Genomic DNA, 16,612 nt, shown 5'->3' with positions numbered 1-16,612 from the left:
CCGGCCCGGCCCGTCCGGAGCGCTGCCTGCTGGGGCTGCCCGGCCCGACACCGCCGCGTAGGGACCGAGCCGCCGCCGCCGCCGCCTCCCCGGCCCCCCCCGCCTGGAGGGGTTGGCTTTCGGGCGCTGCTGTATCATCGCCCCCCTCTCCTCGGTCGCCTTTTTTAATCCCGTCTACCTCGTCTCACGGGAAGCCAGCTCTGGCGTGCTTTCACCCCTTTATTTATCCCTTTAAGTAGTGTCTGCCTGACAGGTACCGCGCCACAAGTCATCCCACGGCGTTCCTTGCCGGGGAGGGAGAATCCCAGCCCTTTATTTGCAGTGAGCAAATCCAGTCTCTGCTAAAAAAAACCCCAAAATTGCCGCGGAGCTGATGTTTATGCAGATTTTGGCTTTTATGGAAACACCTGTTTGCCAGTGAAAGGACCAAGATGGTTGAGCAGCTGTCAACTAAATAATGGGCGCCTCTCCCGAGCAGCCTGCACAAGGGAGACGGTGTGTGCCCCGCTCACTTCAACTCGCTTCCTCCAAAGTAGTGATCCTGCAGAAATTATTTCATATGACGGCCACCGTTTGGCACAGGGTAGTACTTCGTTGTATGTGAGTCATCCTTCTGTGAGAATAGGCTGTACCTGACAACTTCGGAATCTTTGTGGCCAACCTTGAATTCTTCTAACAGTTTGGATCATTTAGTAACTAGGTATTACAGTTTGATTTTAGAAATACGAGGCTTGTCTTGTTGCCTCCTTTGGCAGGTGTCCCAGAGGGTTTCACTGTGCTGCGTGGTGTTTTGTTCCCCATGTGAAGGCATCCATAAGCCGTCTAGAGGCCTTTTCCACATCAGTGCTTTATAACACGGGCTCTGTAAATTTGAGAACACTGGAGAAGAATCTGGAGATGCTGGTAAATTGCTTCTCTTGGCTATCATGGCTTTTTTTTTTCTTTTTAAAGAAGGATTTTATGTACTTTCATTTTTATTTGAGGGCTAACTAGGTGCTTTCTGCATGAAAGTACGTTAATTTGCTAATTGCTCTGCTTTCTTCAGGCATCACATACACTTTTTTTTTTAATAAGTTCTTATTTCCCTTCTGTCCATTCTTTTTTCTAGTGTCCGTTTTCAGTTCATCATTTGAACAAAACACTTCAGGTGTTTCTAAAACAGTTGTTCCTGCCTCTTTACCTGGAGTTTGTGGCCTCTACAATGGACAGTCCAGGGAATGAAATCAGTAGTGGCTAACAGCTAACTGGTAACAGTTAGCTAAGTTAACTAAGAACCCAGCACATGGTGATTATCAAGTTACTAATGAGCTTTCCTTTAAAAAGATACCCTTCAAAATTAAATAGAATATGCTGTCTAGTGGCTGGAGAAATAATACAGGATGATGTGTGTAGCTCTAAAATACTGCTCTGTGCCTAGATTAATTTATTAGTAATAGTTGAATCCTATTAATTTAGAAACTTGCCTGTTGTCATGGGCAAAACTGTCTTGACTCGAGGAATTTGATTTAATATATTGCCAGTTAACATAAGCTTTTAATTACTGCTTTGGCTAGTGAGATACAAAGAAGACAACCAGTTAAACAAGCACTTGGGGAAAGCTCTTTTCCTCTGCCTTCCCCAGGCTCAGCTCTGCTCCAGACACCTTCTCTCCCTGTTTTCCTCCCCTCCCCTCCCCTGGTTGTCCCCACAGGTTACACTCTATTCCTCAGATGAGGCAGCAGTAGTGCAGGAGGTTGGGGTTGGTGGATGGAGATTTCTTTCTGCTCCTCCTTCTTTCTCTTTTCTTGTGCCCCTCCATGGGCCACGGTCCCCTCAAGATGTCCCTGCTCTGGTGTGGAGAGCCTCTTTCCAATATTGCACCTGCAGCTGCATCCCTGACAATGTCCCCCTCCCCATGTCTTTTTTAGCATGCTGTCACATGCCGCCTCCTGCACTTCCATTGTGCTTTCTGCCACTGGTGGCTCTTCCTTTTCTTAAGCCAGCGCAGAGGCACCGTGTGCTCATCTGATGGGTTGGAGTTTTGGCAGGTGGTGGGTTTGGTCCATTATGGAGCCAACTGGAACTGGCCATGACCAGCACAGGGCAGTTGATGGCTGCCTTCTATTCAGTCCTCTGCTACCAAAACTTGTGCTTTATCCTCAATGCACCAGTGGGCCACTTGGGTGATGCTGGGAGAAAGGTCCTGTTGTTGCCTAATTATAGCAACTCTAGGCTCCTTTCATAAACATAGAAATAAAATTAAACTTCTCCGCTGGTTGCTTGCTAAATATCAATATTGTATTATGTCAGTAGGTTGGTAACGCTTCTACAATCGTACTTATTATTACTTCGTCCACCTGAGCAGTTGTGTCTGCTCCTGTACAGAATCACAGAATGATATGGGGTTGGAAGGAGATCATCTAGTCCAACCCCCCTGCCAAAGCCAGTCCACCCAGAGCAGGTTGCACAGGAATATGTCCAGGCGGGTTTTGAATGTCTCCAAAGAAGGAGACTCCACCACCCCCCTGGGCACCCGGTTCCAGTGCTCTCCCACCCTCAAAGTGGAGAAGTTCTTCCTCATGTTTAGGTGGCACTTCTTCTGTTTAAGTTTGTGCCCATACAACTGCTGATGCCTGGGTTCAGAGGTGGTCGCTTTCTGTAATGATCATATTCATACATGTTTTCATAGTTGGATTTTTTTTTGTCTAAAACTTTCTCAAAGAGTTAGTTTTCCTCTGTTTTTCAGATCTGAAGGTGCTAGTTCTGCTGACACAAAGGTCGCAGCTCAAGTTGCCAGGGAAGAGTCAGAGCTCTGCTCCACCAGCGTGAGTAGTCATGCTCTTCTCGGAGATCATTTCACTTCCTTGTTGTTTTGTTTGTCCCACTCATTCAGTGATTTTGTTATCTCATCCCTCTTATCTTTTGGTCTGAATTGCTACCCCCTTGAGTTCTGTGTGGGATTGTGGGTGTTAGAAAAGATGAATGTAGAAAGGGAAGAGATGAGATTTCAGGTTTGGGGGAATCAAGCCATCTTCCCCCAATCCTTGCAAGATGGATTCTTGGTAGAACAAGGAATAATTGAGAGTAGTCATGTTTAACGGAAGGATTGGGAATAAAAAGTTTCTTAGACACTAAGTTGCTATTGACAGTAGAGCCTGTGTGCACAGGGCTGAACGCAGCTGTGGTAAGAGTTGGCAAGAGTGATGGTAACTGGTTGGTGTAGTATTGAATCCTGCTCTTCTCTAGCCTAACGTGCATGCTGCCTCGGGTGGGTATTAACCCCCTTAATATCTCCCTTCTCTCTTCCCAAGTGCATATTGTTTCTAGCTGTACAAAATTTTTACTTGATGTTTAACTTAAAAATGCAGAAAGTTATGTGGCTTTCCTGAACTGTTGCAGGACGCAGAGTCCTTGGAGTGAAGAGAGACTATGTTTTGCTGTTGCTCTTAAGCAGACAGGAAATAAGCCATTCTTCTTGCTCCTCAGGGCTTTCTGTCCTACACAGTGCCTTAAACATGGAAACTGTAGAAATGAATAGTGTATCCTTGAAACGTCCTCGCTCTGAGGATGATGTGGCTAATGCAGACGAAATTAAAAGACAGAAGACCTCAGAGAAGTCTAACACAGAGAACAACTCTGGGCAGAACATTGAGACTGTAACGGAACAACCTGACAAATCTCTGCTTGAAGACACGAAAAATGAAATCATCCCCCGTGAGGAAAGTGAGGAGCAGGAAGATGAGGATCTGGAGGACAGTGATGAAGATGGAGATCCAGAGAGCTTTGCAGACATGATGAAGCATGGGCTGACAGAAAGTGATGTTGGCATAACAAAGTTTGTTAGCTCTCATAAAGGGTTTTCTGGAATCTTAAAAGAGAGGTAACTTGTCTTGTTATGTATATTAATTCCTTGTGTTAAGCAGGTCTTTTTCTCCATTTTCCTTTTCTGACTCACGATACAACTGGATGACGTGCAGCCACTTGGGAGGTTCATCACTTTCTTTTCCTAGTGCTGAGACTGAAAGAAAGGTTTAATTTGGGACTTTCCTAGATTGTTGTGTGTGGGGTTTGGTTTTTTTTTTTCCCTTTTTCTTTCCTGTCAAACGGAGCTCTGAAGAAAGAAGTTGTGTGTGAATAGAAATAGATGATTACGCTGACCTTTGCCGTTTGTCTCACTGTGGCAGCAGCATACAGCATAAAACCTTGTGCAGTACACACACCTTTCGTACCACTCTTCAGCGCTAAGACAAGATGCACTGGAGGATGGTACTGAAACTGTCCCTCTTTGGGTCGTCTTTGCTTTTCCCTGACTTTTTTCTGCCAATGTCTTTAAGCACGTTTATTGTCAGGTGGTTCATTAGGCTTTAAATTATAGTCTGATCAGTTGTAATGTCATTTACAAAACATAAAAGGAAATTTTGTAACCCAGGGTGTGGAATTTTACATTATATATTTAATAAGGTGTTTGGGTTTTAGTGGCTTTTTTTAAATGAAACTTCTAGGTTTTTAAAATCAAATAACACCTCTGAATGAAAGGGAATGCAAATGCAAAAACTCATTGCAGGGAGACTTGTTGGCCTGACTTAGCAAAGGATGTTAACATCTTACACACCAAGTTTACACACCAGGAAGTCCCTGTTTTTAAATATTGGCTTCATATATAGATCATTTTACATAATAAAGTGATATGTAAATATTATGTATGTATTTAATCTTTATATGCAGCGTTAAGCAGCTGGCATAATCCTCCACTGGGGAACACAGTCTGTGCTGTACCTCTTTCTGGGAGATCTGCCAGTTTTGAGCCAAGGTGGCCATAGGTGGCCGGGTGGTAGAAATGTTTGTGGGCTCATGGTTTTTCTTTGATCCTAGTTTATAACACCTGTTATTAATTTACTACTGGTGTTTTATGGTACCAGTTACCAGCATGTCTAGACATCTGCAGACAGTAAGAGAGAGGACACAAGACTGCTCAGGAGGGTATTGTGTCAATACAATGTATGGATGCACAGACCTATGGCAAATGGGGGCTTGGGCGAGACACAGAGTAGAAAGTTTTGGTGAAGTTTTGTTCATCTTTCAACATTCATAGACTACAGGTTGTTTTTTTTTTCCTTTTCAAGCAGATGCTACTTAAAAATCATTTAGCAATCACAACGCAGGCTGTGTTCTGTTAAAGTCAGGATGTTTTTATTATTGGATATAATGACTTGATCGAAAATGTCACAGTCATTTTTTGTTGCTATCACAGAGTATGCAAAGAAACTGTTCATTGGAAAGATGTTCTCTATAATTGAATGTATGTAACTGAATTTGTCTGGCTTTCCTTAGAGTGGCTCCCATGCACTTTATTCTACAGGTTATTTGAAGTGACAGAGTTAAGGCACTTGTGTTCACCTTGTAGCCATGCAGTAGGGCCTTAATTGTCAGTAATGCCTGGAATTGAGGATATGCATTACTAATCTCTGCAAGCTAGTGAGAAAATGGTTCACAATAACTACAGCAGGTGTTTGGTTATCTGCAAAGGAGTCTGCTGTGTTTAGATATGCCAGACTCTCTTCTGTGTTCTCATGGCATCCTTCTGAGGGGTGAGGACAGGTACAGCTTTCTCATGGTTGGAGTTTGTTTTTTTTACGTGAGTCGAATTAAGTGAATTCAGAATTCTTGCATGAATTCTGCTAAGAAACAGCTTCTTGGGAAAGGATTTTTTGATGTGGGATAGTTTTTTGGTTTGTTTGTTGTTTTTTTTCATTACACTTTTAATGGATGTTTTTTCCTATCAGATACTCGGACTTTGTTGTTCATGAAATTGGCAAAGATGGACGTGTGAGCCATTTAGATGACTTCTCTGTTCCAGTGGATGATGAGGTAAATTTTGAGGTAAAGATTTGGTAATGGCTATGCTCCTTAAGCAAAAACATTAAAAGGCTGAAAGTTGTTCTATGAAGGTTATTGGATATTTTGTTCTTTCCCCCTCTCAAATATGTATTAGGACCCATCAGAAGAAACATTTACAGTTTTGTCAGACGAAGACAAGCAGCGTTTAGAGGAGCTCCAGCTTCTTAAGAATAAAGAAACTAGTGTTGCCATAGAGGTAAAATTAATAAGTTACATGAAGTTTGGGGGAGGGAGGAGGATGAGAGAGTGAGTGAGTGGAAGGTATGTGTTTTCTTGTGTACGTAAGGTATAAGAGCAGTTTGAACATGATGCAGCAGGTAATACTGAAACGTTTCCAGTTTCAGCTTCAATTCTGTAAAGCCTTACACATATACTCAAAATTCATGCACATGAGTTGTTGTTGTGGTTTCAGTGGGACTGTACACATGAACTCAAATACACGTCGTAATTTCTGTGGTGTTAAACTTTTCTTGCAGTATTCTTGTTTTCTGTCGAGTAGTATTTTATAGGATTATTATGTAAGAAGGATTAAATTAAACATCCATCCTGATGAAAGACTATTTTCAAGGTCAGTGTTTAGTGATTTACTAGAGAAGACGATAAATATGCTCTTCTGTAACGAGAAAAATAAGAAGATACAAAATGAAATTAAAAGTTGGCATTTTAAAACATCCAAGTATTCCATATATTGAAGAATAACTGTTGAGCTACATTTGGGACAAAGAGATGAGTAGGATTAAATCTGATAATTTGAAATAAGCATTTACACATTAAATAATTTATCTAGCCATTTTTTTTCCTTTAATCTATATAGAAAAACTTCATTTTGCCAAAGTTTTCAGTAGAAGGAGGAATTTTATTAAGCACAGAAGAGAAGAACAAATCTTAAGAATTGTCTTTTATGAATATTGAGATGGGCTTGTAGCAGAGTTATTTATTGTTTATCAAGCTAATTCCAATGAGTAGGCCAGACTTTTTTAAAAGCACCTATTTTGGTACTTTAGTGTGATTTGGTAGGTTTTCTTTAAGGCTGCAAAATTTAACTCAGAGAATCCCTCCCCATTTGTATTACTTTATTTGATTTCTGCATGTGTGTATATTAACACAGGTAATTGAAGACACCAAAGAGAAAAGAACAATTATCCATCAGGCTGTGAAGTCCTTGTTTCCTGGACTAGAGACTAAAACAGAAGATCGAGATGGAAAAAAGTACATTATTGCTTATCATGCTGCTGGGAAAAAAGCACTGGCAAGTGAGTTTCAGTATCACAGCAGTTGGGTAAAGTGAATGCTAATATTACCCCCAAAATAAAAACCATTAGTAAGTACTTCAAGTGGAGGGGAGGGTACCTCCTAATGTAGTCTGGCTTTGCTTTTTCTTCTTTGCAACTGATGCTGTGCATCTAAGACTAGGAGCACAAGGAGTACCTCAAATTTAAATTATTACTTGTTTTTCAAAAATGTTCATCAAATACAAACATGTTGGAAGGGAGAGGATCTCTTGCTATTTCAGTGGGTATAGGCAAAATAGGGGCTTTATTGTCAGCATTGATTGAACTTGGCTTTAATGGACTTAACCTGGATGTGTAAGCATGCATTCTGGAAGTAAGAGGTTGTAGTTGAAATGCGTACATTACACTGACAGTCACTGTAATCTTGACTGTTTGAAAATCCATGACAAAATTCTCAGTGACTTGACTAGAGACAAGCACTTACTTGTTTTCTGAGAGTTACAGTTTTATATAAATATATTTGCCATGATCTTAAAGGCTAGTTCTCCTTCCAAAGCTGTTTATATTTGCAGAAATTTGTCTTTATGCATTATAAATCACAGTTACTATTTTGGAATAACCAAAGTAATGAAGGATATTCAAAATTAAATATTGTCCACCTTAATCTTTCCAAATAATGTTTTGGTTACTGGGGATAAATTCATGCATTCTACATCTTTTTTTAATGTTACTACAAATATGTTGATAGTGTAGGTTGAGAGGATTGTCTACATGTAGAATATTGCATGTTTAACGAAAGGTTTTAAGGTTTGGTTTGGTTTAAACTGATTGCATTCCTATGTCATTTCAACCTACTACAAAAGACAATATGTAAACCTAGCCCTTTCATTTTAAAGATGAAGGAAATGAAGAAGGAATAAGGAGATAATATAAAATTGGAAATGATACCATCTTCACATTAAATTTATTTAATATTTCTTAAGGTTCTAAGCAAATATGGGAATGTTGTACTTTTTTTGGTACAGTAATAATGTGTTGCATATCTTGTTTAACCATGTTCAGAAAATGTGTATGTTTGCATGCTTTATGCATGGAGTATGTATACTTACCAGCACAAAATTTTCCTCAGCCAGTTTTGTTCTCTGTTGGTTTGTAATGGTTTTACCTCCACCTTTTCCTTCTGCTGCTTCTATTCTTTAACCATCGTTACAGTTAAGTGGTTGTTATTAAGCTGACCAGTCTGATTTAAGAGATACTGTATAAAAGAATTTAAGTAGCTGAAATATGCTGAAAAGAATTAAGTTGTGTGTGTCTAGGATTAAAACATTATCTGGAGCACCATCTTGTGATGCAGAGGAGCATCATCTGTTTAAACTTGGTTTCCTAAGTTGTGATGCTGCAAATACCTGTGCATGTTGGTGGAAATGTGTGCAGCTTCAGTGAGTGTGTGTAAATGCTTAGGAATTTAGGATTTAGGAGGGAAAGTTCTTTTTTAGTCAGGATTCTATTTTTCTTTCGTGTTTATATAGCTGCTAACACCTCTTAGTCCTGATGGGTTCCCCAGGCAAGAAACATTTCAGAAGTGTAGAATATTCATATATCAATGGAGATATCTGATTACTTTTGTTGATAAAGTAAAAGGTTACCATACTTTCCTGAAATTTAAAATTAGAAGGTGCTTTGTGTCTATAGGAAGTTTATGCCCAAAAGTGCTGCCTTACTAAATTCTCAGTAAACTGCTGTTTCATCATTGTCCACAAATGAAGTTTGTTGCATCTCCGATTGAAGCTTTCCATATGTTCACTGTTTGCCTCTGCACGATTCCATTGCATAACTGTCTAAATTGCTGTCATCCACCACCTAACTGTTGGATGCTCCCTAAAGCATAAACAATCCCATAACCATAAACCTGCATGTTCACCTCTAAAACCCCTTTGACAGTCTAAAAATTAAATGCTACTCTTTTGTGCTCTTTATGCTATGCATTGGGACAGAGGTCAGAACTGCAACAGGTAAGAGATGTTGACATTTCATGCTAACAAAATGAAATGCCAACCATTATGACCTCCTAAATACTGACAAGACTGGCCAAACTAGTGACAATTAATTCTTTAAAAAAACCCTACACTTAAGTAATGCTTAAAATTCCCTGAAACAACCAAGAATTGGGTTTCTGCTGCCTCTTCTTCCCAGTGCAGTATAGGCAGTAGTTGTTCAGTGCAGGGGAAGTCTGCCAGTAATAAGTGATGTGAATGATCAGTTTTGACAATACTGTTTGACATCTACGGTAAATTTTCCATGGATTTCATTAAGCCAAGCCTTTGCCCTTCAGCCTTGTATTTCAGACACCACTATCTGTATTTATACAACTTTAGAAGTATATATCATACATCCCAATATTAAAAAAGAGCTTCCAGCCATTGAGTTGCAGCAAAAGGTTTGGATAAAGGGCTTGGAGGTATGATTTTACTGTTAAAAACGTAATGTGACTCTGAAATGTAGAAGTAAGGACTGCAAACTGTCCCTCTGGTCCATCTACGCAGTTGAACACTTCGAAGTGTTGGGTGAGGAACAGTTAAAAATCAGGCTTGTATCTCTAGCCTCCCAGTACTCAGCATGGCTGGACTGCGGTGGATAGGCACGTCTGTGATGACCAAAGCATGAGGAGCCCATTGGTACATATAGTATCTATAGAGTCCTTGTAGTCTAGCCCAGATCAGGGCTCATTTTGTGAAGGGTGTTGAACTGATCCATGTGCAAGATGGATTTGTTAAATTTAAATGAATGATTCTGGCTGGATAACACTTTGATTGCGTGTCATGCTCTGTCTTCCTCTCTTCCCTTCTACTTATTGAGTTCTTCAGAAAGGACCTTGCTCTTCAAGCTGAATGCAGTGTTTCATTGACTGGGTTTAAGAGCAGTGGTGGCTCAGAAGGGAGACCAGCAGAAGCTTGAGGTCTTTTAACAGGTTTTGGAGCATACTACTCAGTTTAGGTCCTAGGAAACTCCATAGCAGGGGCTTTGTTTAGAAACTGATGGTAGAAGGCAAGCGTTGCAATAATTTTTAAGTGGTTAAAACCTATGTATATAGTATTTTATACTGTAGCATCCAAAATTGGTTTTGCGGAAGTGTGTGTATGGATGGCAGCTCCTCAAAAAGCAAGAAGAATTATCTTTTACCAGTAAGTTTCCTGAAAATTAAACATATTCATTGTCTGTGTGGCATATCTGGGCTTGATTAAACTAACATGAACAAAAAGAGCAAAATTGCCCAAGAACTTCCTTCCTGCATTGGTGGTTTAGATACTGGCATAGAACTGGCTTCTTCAGTTAGCTTTGGCTGTTACGAAAGACCCTTCAACCCTTTTTCTACAAAACCAGGAATGTCCACTTGGTGGCTGCCAAGAGATAAGGGACTTCTTATTTAAAATAAAACAAATCCATAGTTTTGTTCTTGCAAAACAAAGTATTAATAAACAAAGCACCTCAAAACCAGTTGCTAAACCTGTGTAAAATCAGTCCCTCTTCCCAGTAGTGCCATCAACAGAGGATGATTGTAAAAGGAAGGTTTTATCTCTGGATGCTTTCATGTGCAACAAAAGCTTGACAGATACATTGACGTTTTCTTCCCCCTCCAGAGAAACTCCAAATAATTGTACAGAATTGTAAATCAGTTGTCAGTCAGCAGGAGCTGGAGTTACCCTCTGGCCTTCTCTAAACATCACGGTATCTGGCTTGAATTATTTGTTAATGTCTCTGTTGTGCCAGATTTCTCACTCCCATAGGACTTTAAAAAAAAAAAATTCACCTTGAAGTAATTTTTTTGTGAATATACTTTTATTTTTTTAGGCTTTTTGGAGGTACAACCCATGCTTTTGCATGACATGCAGAAAAACTCCTACAGAAATGAAGAATATGTTAGTACTATAAATAATAGTTGTAGTCTTCCCGCAAACAGGGCTCCAGTGGTCCTCATCTATTAGTTACAGAGGGCACTAGATGAAATGCAGAGTGGCTTTTATTGTTGAAAGTCAGTGTAATTATAATGTTTTTGAGAAATTTAATCAGGCAATATGGCAGTTGAATGACTAGGGTATATTTTTAGATAATTTCATGACAAAGAAACTGTTGCCATTTCATTCAAGATTTTCTAGGTGACAGAAATTTCAATGTGCTTTGCAGCTTTTGCTGTCAGTAATTCAGGGTTTGTTTTTGTTTTGTTTTTAAAGCAGAGGAAAATTAGCAGAAATTGACTCTTGTGTATTCACTTTAAATATAGCTGCAATGGCAAAGATTCACTAACTGAATTTTAAGAATTGCCACTTTACAAATTTTAACCTTTTGTTTTTAAAGATCCAAGAAAACACTCCTGGCCAAAATCTAGGGGAAGCTACTGCCACTTCGTACTGTACAAGGAAAACAAGGATACTATGGATGCCATTAACGTTCTATCCAAATTTCTAAGGTAAGGCTGTTGTTTCTGCCAGCCTGGCTGGCATGCAGTCCTCCCCCTACATGTTCAGCGTTGCTGTAAATGTTATGCTTAAGAATTATGTAAGAGCAACACAAGTGATTACTATTGCCTAATTTGAAAAAAAAAAAAAAAAAAAAAAAAAAGAAGAAGATAAAATTATTTTAGAATATCAAATTTGAAAATTGTAAGTTCTGGAAGGGGGTGAGAATGCAACAAAATGATCCCAATAAATTTAAAGACTGTACTCTACTACTTCAATGGAAAAAAGTCCACAATTGAAGTTGGCTGATCTAAGACGGACTTGGCAGCTCAAAGCCTCAACGTGTGCAACCTGAATTAAAAACCCATTTTCTCCCTGTGTGTGAATATATGCAAGAATGTTATGAACCTGTCAGATATTGTTGTGATAATATGCTGATCAGTTCCTAAGCAGTTACAGCTAATAAACTGTTGTTCCATGTTTTAATTTCTCCATGGCAACACAGGCTTAGTTCCTTTCACCCCATCAAGTGCAGCAACAAAAAGATTTGCCAAAGGCGTGATGTGAACACAGTGAATTGCAGAGGAAGGACTACTTTAAAATTGGGTCAATTGAGTGGTCTACTCGTAGAGAAACTTACCCACTTCTCCCCTCCTTTTCCTTTCCCTCTTGCTGTCCAAAAATAAATGTTGTTGTAGTCTAGACTCTAACCAGTATACTACTGGTATTTGTATTTGAGAACAGAATGGTAGGAGCACAGTTTGGCAGAAAATGTATGTGATGGCAATCCTGCTACCCCCTGGTGCCCATAGCTAGAATAACTGGAGTAGTCCCTGTGTGACAGGCTGTAAAGTACAAAGTGGAAAGGAAAGGAATTTTTCCTCTCGTTATTTTTTTTTTTTAAGTGAAATTAGTGGTGGTTGCACATTTGTGCATTGAGTAGATTTATATAAAAAAGTACTTCAAAGCTTATATTCTGAAAGCACAGTTGTGGTAAAGATGAATCTGTCTACATGTAATTAAAATACAAGTTTCCCTATGTTTTATGAGCTTATAAATGACATTAGAAAATGTCACACATAACGTCAAATTGTAGTGTAGTACTGGGGAATTTATTTCCATTTTCTGTTTGTAATAGAGAAGATTAATAATTCTAGGTAATTATGCTGATAATTATTTGATCTATGGCTATTTTAATACATAATTTCTGTTACTGTTGCTTTTAAGAGTGAAGCCAAACATATTTTCCTACATGGGAACTAAAGATAAAAGGGCTATAACAGTTCAAGAGATCGCTGTTCTTAGGTAAGTGAAAGTACACCGGAGTGTTCGCACTCCCACCCTGATAGCCTGATTATCTTGCTAGATATCTTGAAGACTCGGTGTGCCTGTGACACAAATGGCAGGTTCAGGTCCTGATCTTGTAAAGCATATTTATTAATGAAGATGCTACAATCCGTTTTTATTCCGTGGTGATTGCTAGTATTTTCAGTCAGTGGTGCTCTGAGTCATAGGCTGGATACGTGTATTTGGCTGAAGCAGGGGCCAAATTGCATGTGCTCTCACGCTGCATGGCTCCTGTGCAACAGCAGAAAAATGGAATAACACGGTGAAAATTATGTCCCATTTCCTTCCTGATGTTAGTTTCCCCCTTCCTCCAGCTGGAATCCTATTTTCTTCCTCACTGAGCTCTCTGAACAGCTCCAGAAAATGCTAACCATAACCACTGTCTTTGCTCTTCTGTGAGTAGCCAGAAGGGGCAAAAAATGGTGAGGAATTTTTCCTGCCTTAAGCTACTCACGTAAGTCGCCTATTAAGAGAAAATAAAATTTATATATAACAAACACATTGCAAGATAATTATATGGTTTCTGGGCACCTGAAATTAGTGTTACATCTATAACTCAGAATGATGGATGCCTTACAGTCACATATGACAATATGTGTTTAACTAGCTGAAATATTCTGCCTGGATTGCTATTTAAAGCTCTTTGAAAACCTCACTGCTCAAGTGAGGAATTCCAAGGCTTGAGAGCCAGAAATTTGATCAAGTCCTTGTTAAAAGGAGGGTGTTCAGTACTTAGTTGTTCATATTTTTCCTCCTAGTGGTTTGTGCGTGCTTGCATTTACACATATAAAAAGGAATTATTCATTTGTGAATCACGAGAAGCCCCAGATTCTCGTTGCTGCGAGGCAGGTTTGCAGAGTGATGACCATTAACCAAACGTGTGCTGCAGCCATCTCGGGTGCTGTTCAGTTTACTTTTAATGTGAATCACATTTAATGTTGTGTCCAGGAGCTTTGGTGTGTTGTAAGCATTGACTGGGGGGAACTGTACCGATTTGTGGTGCCTGCGCAGTAGTGCCACAGCACCCAGCTCCCACAGAATCACAGAATGATATGGGGTTGGAAGGGACCCCTGGAGATCATCTACTCCAACCCCCCTGCCAAAGCCAGTCCACCCAGAGCAGGTTGCACAGGAACTTGTCCAGGCAGGTTTTGAATGTCTCCAGAGAAGGAGACTCCACCACCTCCCTGGGCAGCCTATTCCAGTGCTCTGCCACCCTCAAAGTAAAGAAGTTCCTCCTCATGTTTAGATGGAACTTCTTGTATTCAAGTTTGTGCCCGTTTTCTCTTGTCCTGTCACTGGTCACCACTGAAAAAAACCCGACCCCATCCTCTTGACACCCTCAGTTTAAGTACTTATAAGCATTGATCAGATTTCCCCTCAGTCTTCTCTTCTCTAGACTAAAAAGACCCAAGTCCCTCACAGCACCCAGCTCCCCTGCACAGCCTTGGAGGAGGGTGGTGCAGAAGGGGAGACATTGCCATTTATCAGCTCTCTGAGCTGCAGATGCTGGCCATGATATTTGATAAACTTGTCTACCTTGGTATAAATTTCAGCAGAAGTGTCAAAGAGCAGCTCAGTGATGCAAAGAACAGAGTATGCTTCCAGAAGTACTAGTGACAAAAATGACAGACCTCAGTGACAGATTGGATTTCATATTCCTTCATCTGCACTAAGCTTACACAGTGGCTAATTACTTAACTCCGAGTTCATGACTGTGCTAATTGGAGTGTATTCATTGGTGTAGTTACTCGAGTAAAGCAGGGTTCAGCTTATGGGGTACAGTATACATCCATATTGCAACATACTTTTTGGTGTGTGTACAGTAACATACATGTGAAAACACAGTCTTTATCACGGTATAAAATTTTTCTTGTATGAGTAGCCTTAAGAATTACCTGTTCTTTTCTTTTAGCTATTTTATTAAAATACTTTGAAGAGGTAACAGTAGAAAATTGGGGAAACTGGGCTCACCGCTATTTGTTTTGAAATGCTGGCATTTCTGTATTTATTTATCTGCATTTCTAAGCATGGTGTTGGTAACTGTCATCTGTTTCTTTTTAGAATCACTGCACAAAGACTTGCTCATTTGAATAAATGTTTGATGAACTTCAAATTAGGAAATTTCAGTTACAAGAACCATCCACTGAAATTAGGAGAACTGCAAGGGAACCATTTCACTGTTGTTCTCAGGTAATACATTAGTATGTATTTAGACAATTCTGTTAGAATTTTTTTTTCTTTAAATAGGTAGGTCACATCAATGCATCTTCTGTTAGAAAACAGGAAAAAAAAGTCCTTCTATTGGCAGTAGTGTTGAATTTGATACATGCTATATAACATTGATGTTGAGCTTTAGCGTTATGGGGATCACAAAACAGTGTAAGCCCTTAATAATCTGTCTAACTTTAATATTTATTTTTTTTTAATATTAGAAACATAACAGGAACTGATGACCAGATAGAGCAAGCAATGCACTCTCTCAGGGAAATTGGATTCATTAATTACTATGGAATGCAAAGATTTGGAACCACAGCTGTTCCTACATATCAAATTGGCAGGTATGTTTTGTTTACACACCACACAACACACCCCCCTTCTTTATTATTGTTTTTTTACTTTATTTTTATACCTGTATAACTTCTGATGTATTTGGGGGAACTTTTTTGTAACATATTGCGTGTGCCAGTTTTAATTTTAGATTCAAGAAAGAACTTGTTTTAGCACTTGCTTCAGAAGTTACCTTGCATAATACCACTACTTTTAATGTTGCATTATACACTTACACTTTTTTTTCAATAAGATGGCTAAATCTCCTTAAAATGTTTTTAGTCAGTTCTTAATACGCTTCCCTGTTTGAATCTTAGAGCTATTCTACAGAACAACTGGAATGAAGTAATGGATTTGATATTGAAACCACGACCAGGAGGTAAGGACTGAAAAATGATACATAAGTGTTTCTGTCTCCTTCTCCAAGAATTGTATGTTCAGGAAAAACACTTTTAGATTCTTTCAATTGGCAAGGACATCTGTGAGGACAGCTTTGCATGTGCTAAACCTCAGCCAGTTTAGCAATGGACAAGCAATCTTCAGACTCTGCCTTTCTGCTTCCCTTTCCTGGCTGTGCAGTTTCTTGCAGTGGGAGTGAAAAGAGACTGAATGCTCAGACTCCACCTGGAGCCTTCCAACCTCAACTATTCTGTCATTCTGTTAATCTGTGTAATTACCATGACTGAAACTTTTAATTTTTCAACTGCTTTAACAAAAGGTGAGATGGATTATTTTTTTTGGTGTGTAGTTTAAAAATATTTTTATTTCACATCCTTGTTCTAGCTGAAAAAGGATACTTAGTCAAATGCAGAGAAGAATGGGCAAAGACTAAAGATCCAGCAGCAGCCCTCAAGAAACTACCCGTAAAAAGGTGCGTGGAAGGACAGCTTCTACGCGGACTCTTAAAGTATGGAATGAAGAACATAATCTCTGCATTTGGCATAGTGAGTGTAAACGTGCTGTGGGGTATTTACTTGAATAAATGCTCTTTTGATGGTATCGTGATGAATTTGAAATAGTCAGAGATGCTTGATAAGTAGAAGTGTAAAATCTTCACATTTATCCCTCCTTTTTGCTTGAAGTACTTCTGCTTGGTAACTGACGACATCTGTAATTAACGTATGCATAATGAGCTTTACAATTTATCCAACA

General features: G+C 39.4%; 1 protein-coding gene across 7 annotated transcripts in view; it reads left to right on the top strand.

Moving 5' to 3' along the window:
* Positions 1 to 16,612, top strand: part of PUS7 (pseudouridylate synthase 7 (putative)) — a 42,399-nt gene that overhangs the window by 20,302 nt on the left and 5,485 nt on the right. For 2 of the 7 annotated variants that reach the window (XM_014964355.1, XM_014964356.1), the window contains 12 exons: positions 2,726 to 2,804; positions 3,466 to 3,859; positions 5,763 to 5,859; positions 5,972 to 6,073; positions 6,986 to 7,130; positions 9,104 to 9,121; positions 11,463 to 11,574; positions 12,791 to 12,868; positions 14,975 to 15,103; positions 15,346 to 15,471; positions 15,778 to 15,839; positions 16,244 to 16,404. In XM_014964355.1, the coding sequence (XP_014819841.1) occupies positions 3,495 to 3,859; positions 5,763 to 5,859; positions 5,972 to 6,073; positions 6,986 to 7,130; positions 9,104 to 9,121; positions 11,463 to 11,574; positions 12,791 to 12,868; positions 14,975 to 15,103; positions 15,346 to 15,471; positions 15,778 to 15,839; positions 16,244 to 16,404 (1,395 nt within the window). In that variant the 5' untranslated portion in view covers positions 2,726 to 2,804; positions 3,466 to 3,494. Of the gene's footprint in view, positions 1 to 760; positions 904 to 2,725; positions 2,805 to 3,378; positions 3,860 to 5,762; positions 5,860 to 5,971; positions 6,074 to 6,985; positions 7,131 to 9,103; positions 9,122 to 11,462; positions 11,575 to 12,790; positions 12,869 to 14,974; positions 15,104 to 15,345; positions 15,472 to 15,777; positions 15,840 to 16,243; positions 16,405 to 16,612 lie in introns of those variants that run through there. The other 5 variants (XM_014964358.1, XM_014964354.1, XM_014964357.1 and 2 more) reach the window with 5 other exon arrangements.

The sequence above is a fragment of the Calidris pugnax genome, unplaced genomic scaffold (assembly GCF_001431845.1).
Source record: "Calidris pugnax isolate Ruff unplaced genomic scaffold, ASM143184v1 scaffold44, whole genome shotgun sequence".
NCBI classification, from domain to species: domain Eukaryota; kingdom Metazoa; phylum Chordata; class Aves; order Charadriiformes; family Scolopacidae; genus Calidris; species Calidris pugnax.
The sequence above is the reverse complement of the archived record's forward strand: the minus strand, read 5'-3'. Positions and strand labels throughout refer to the sequence as shown.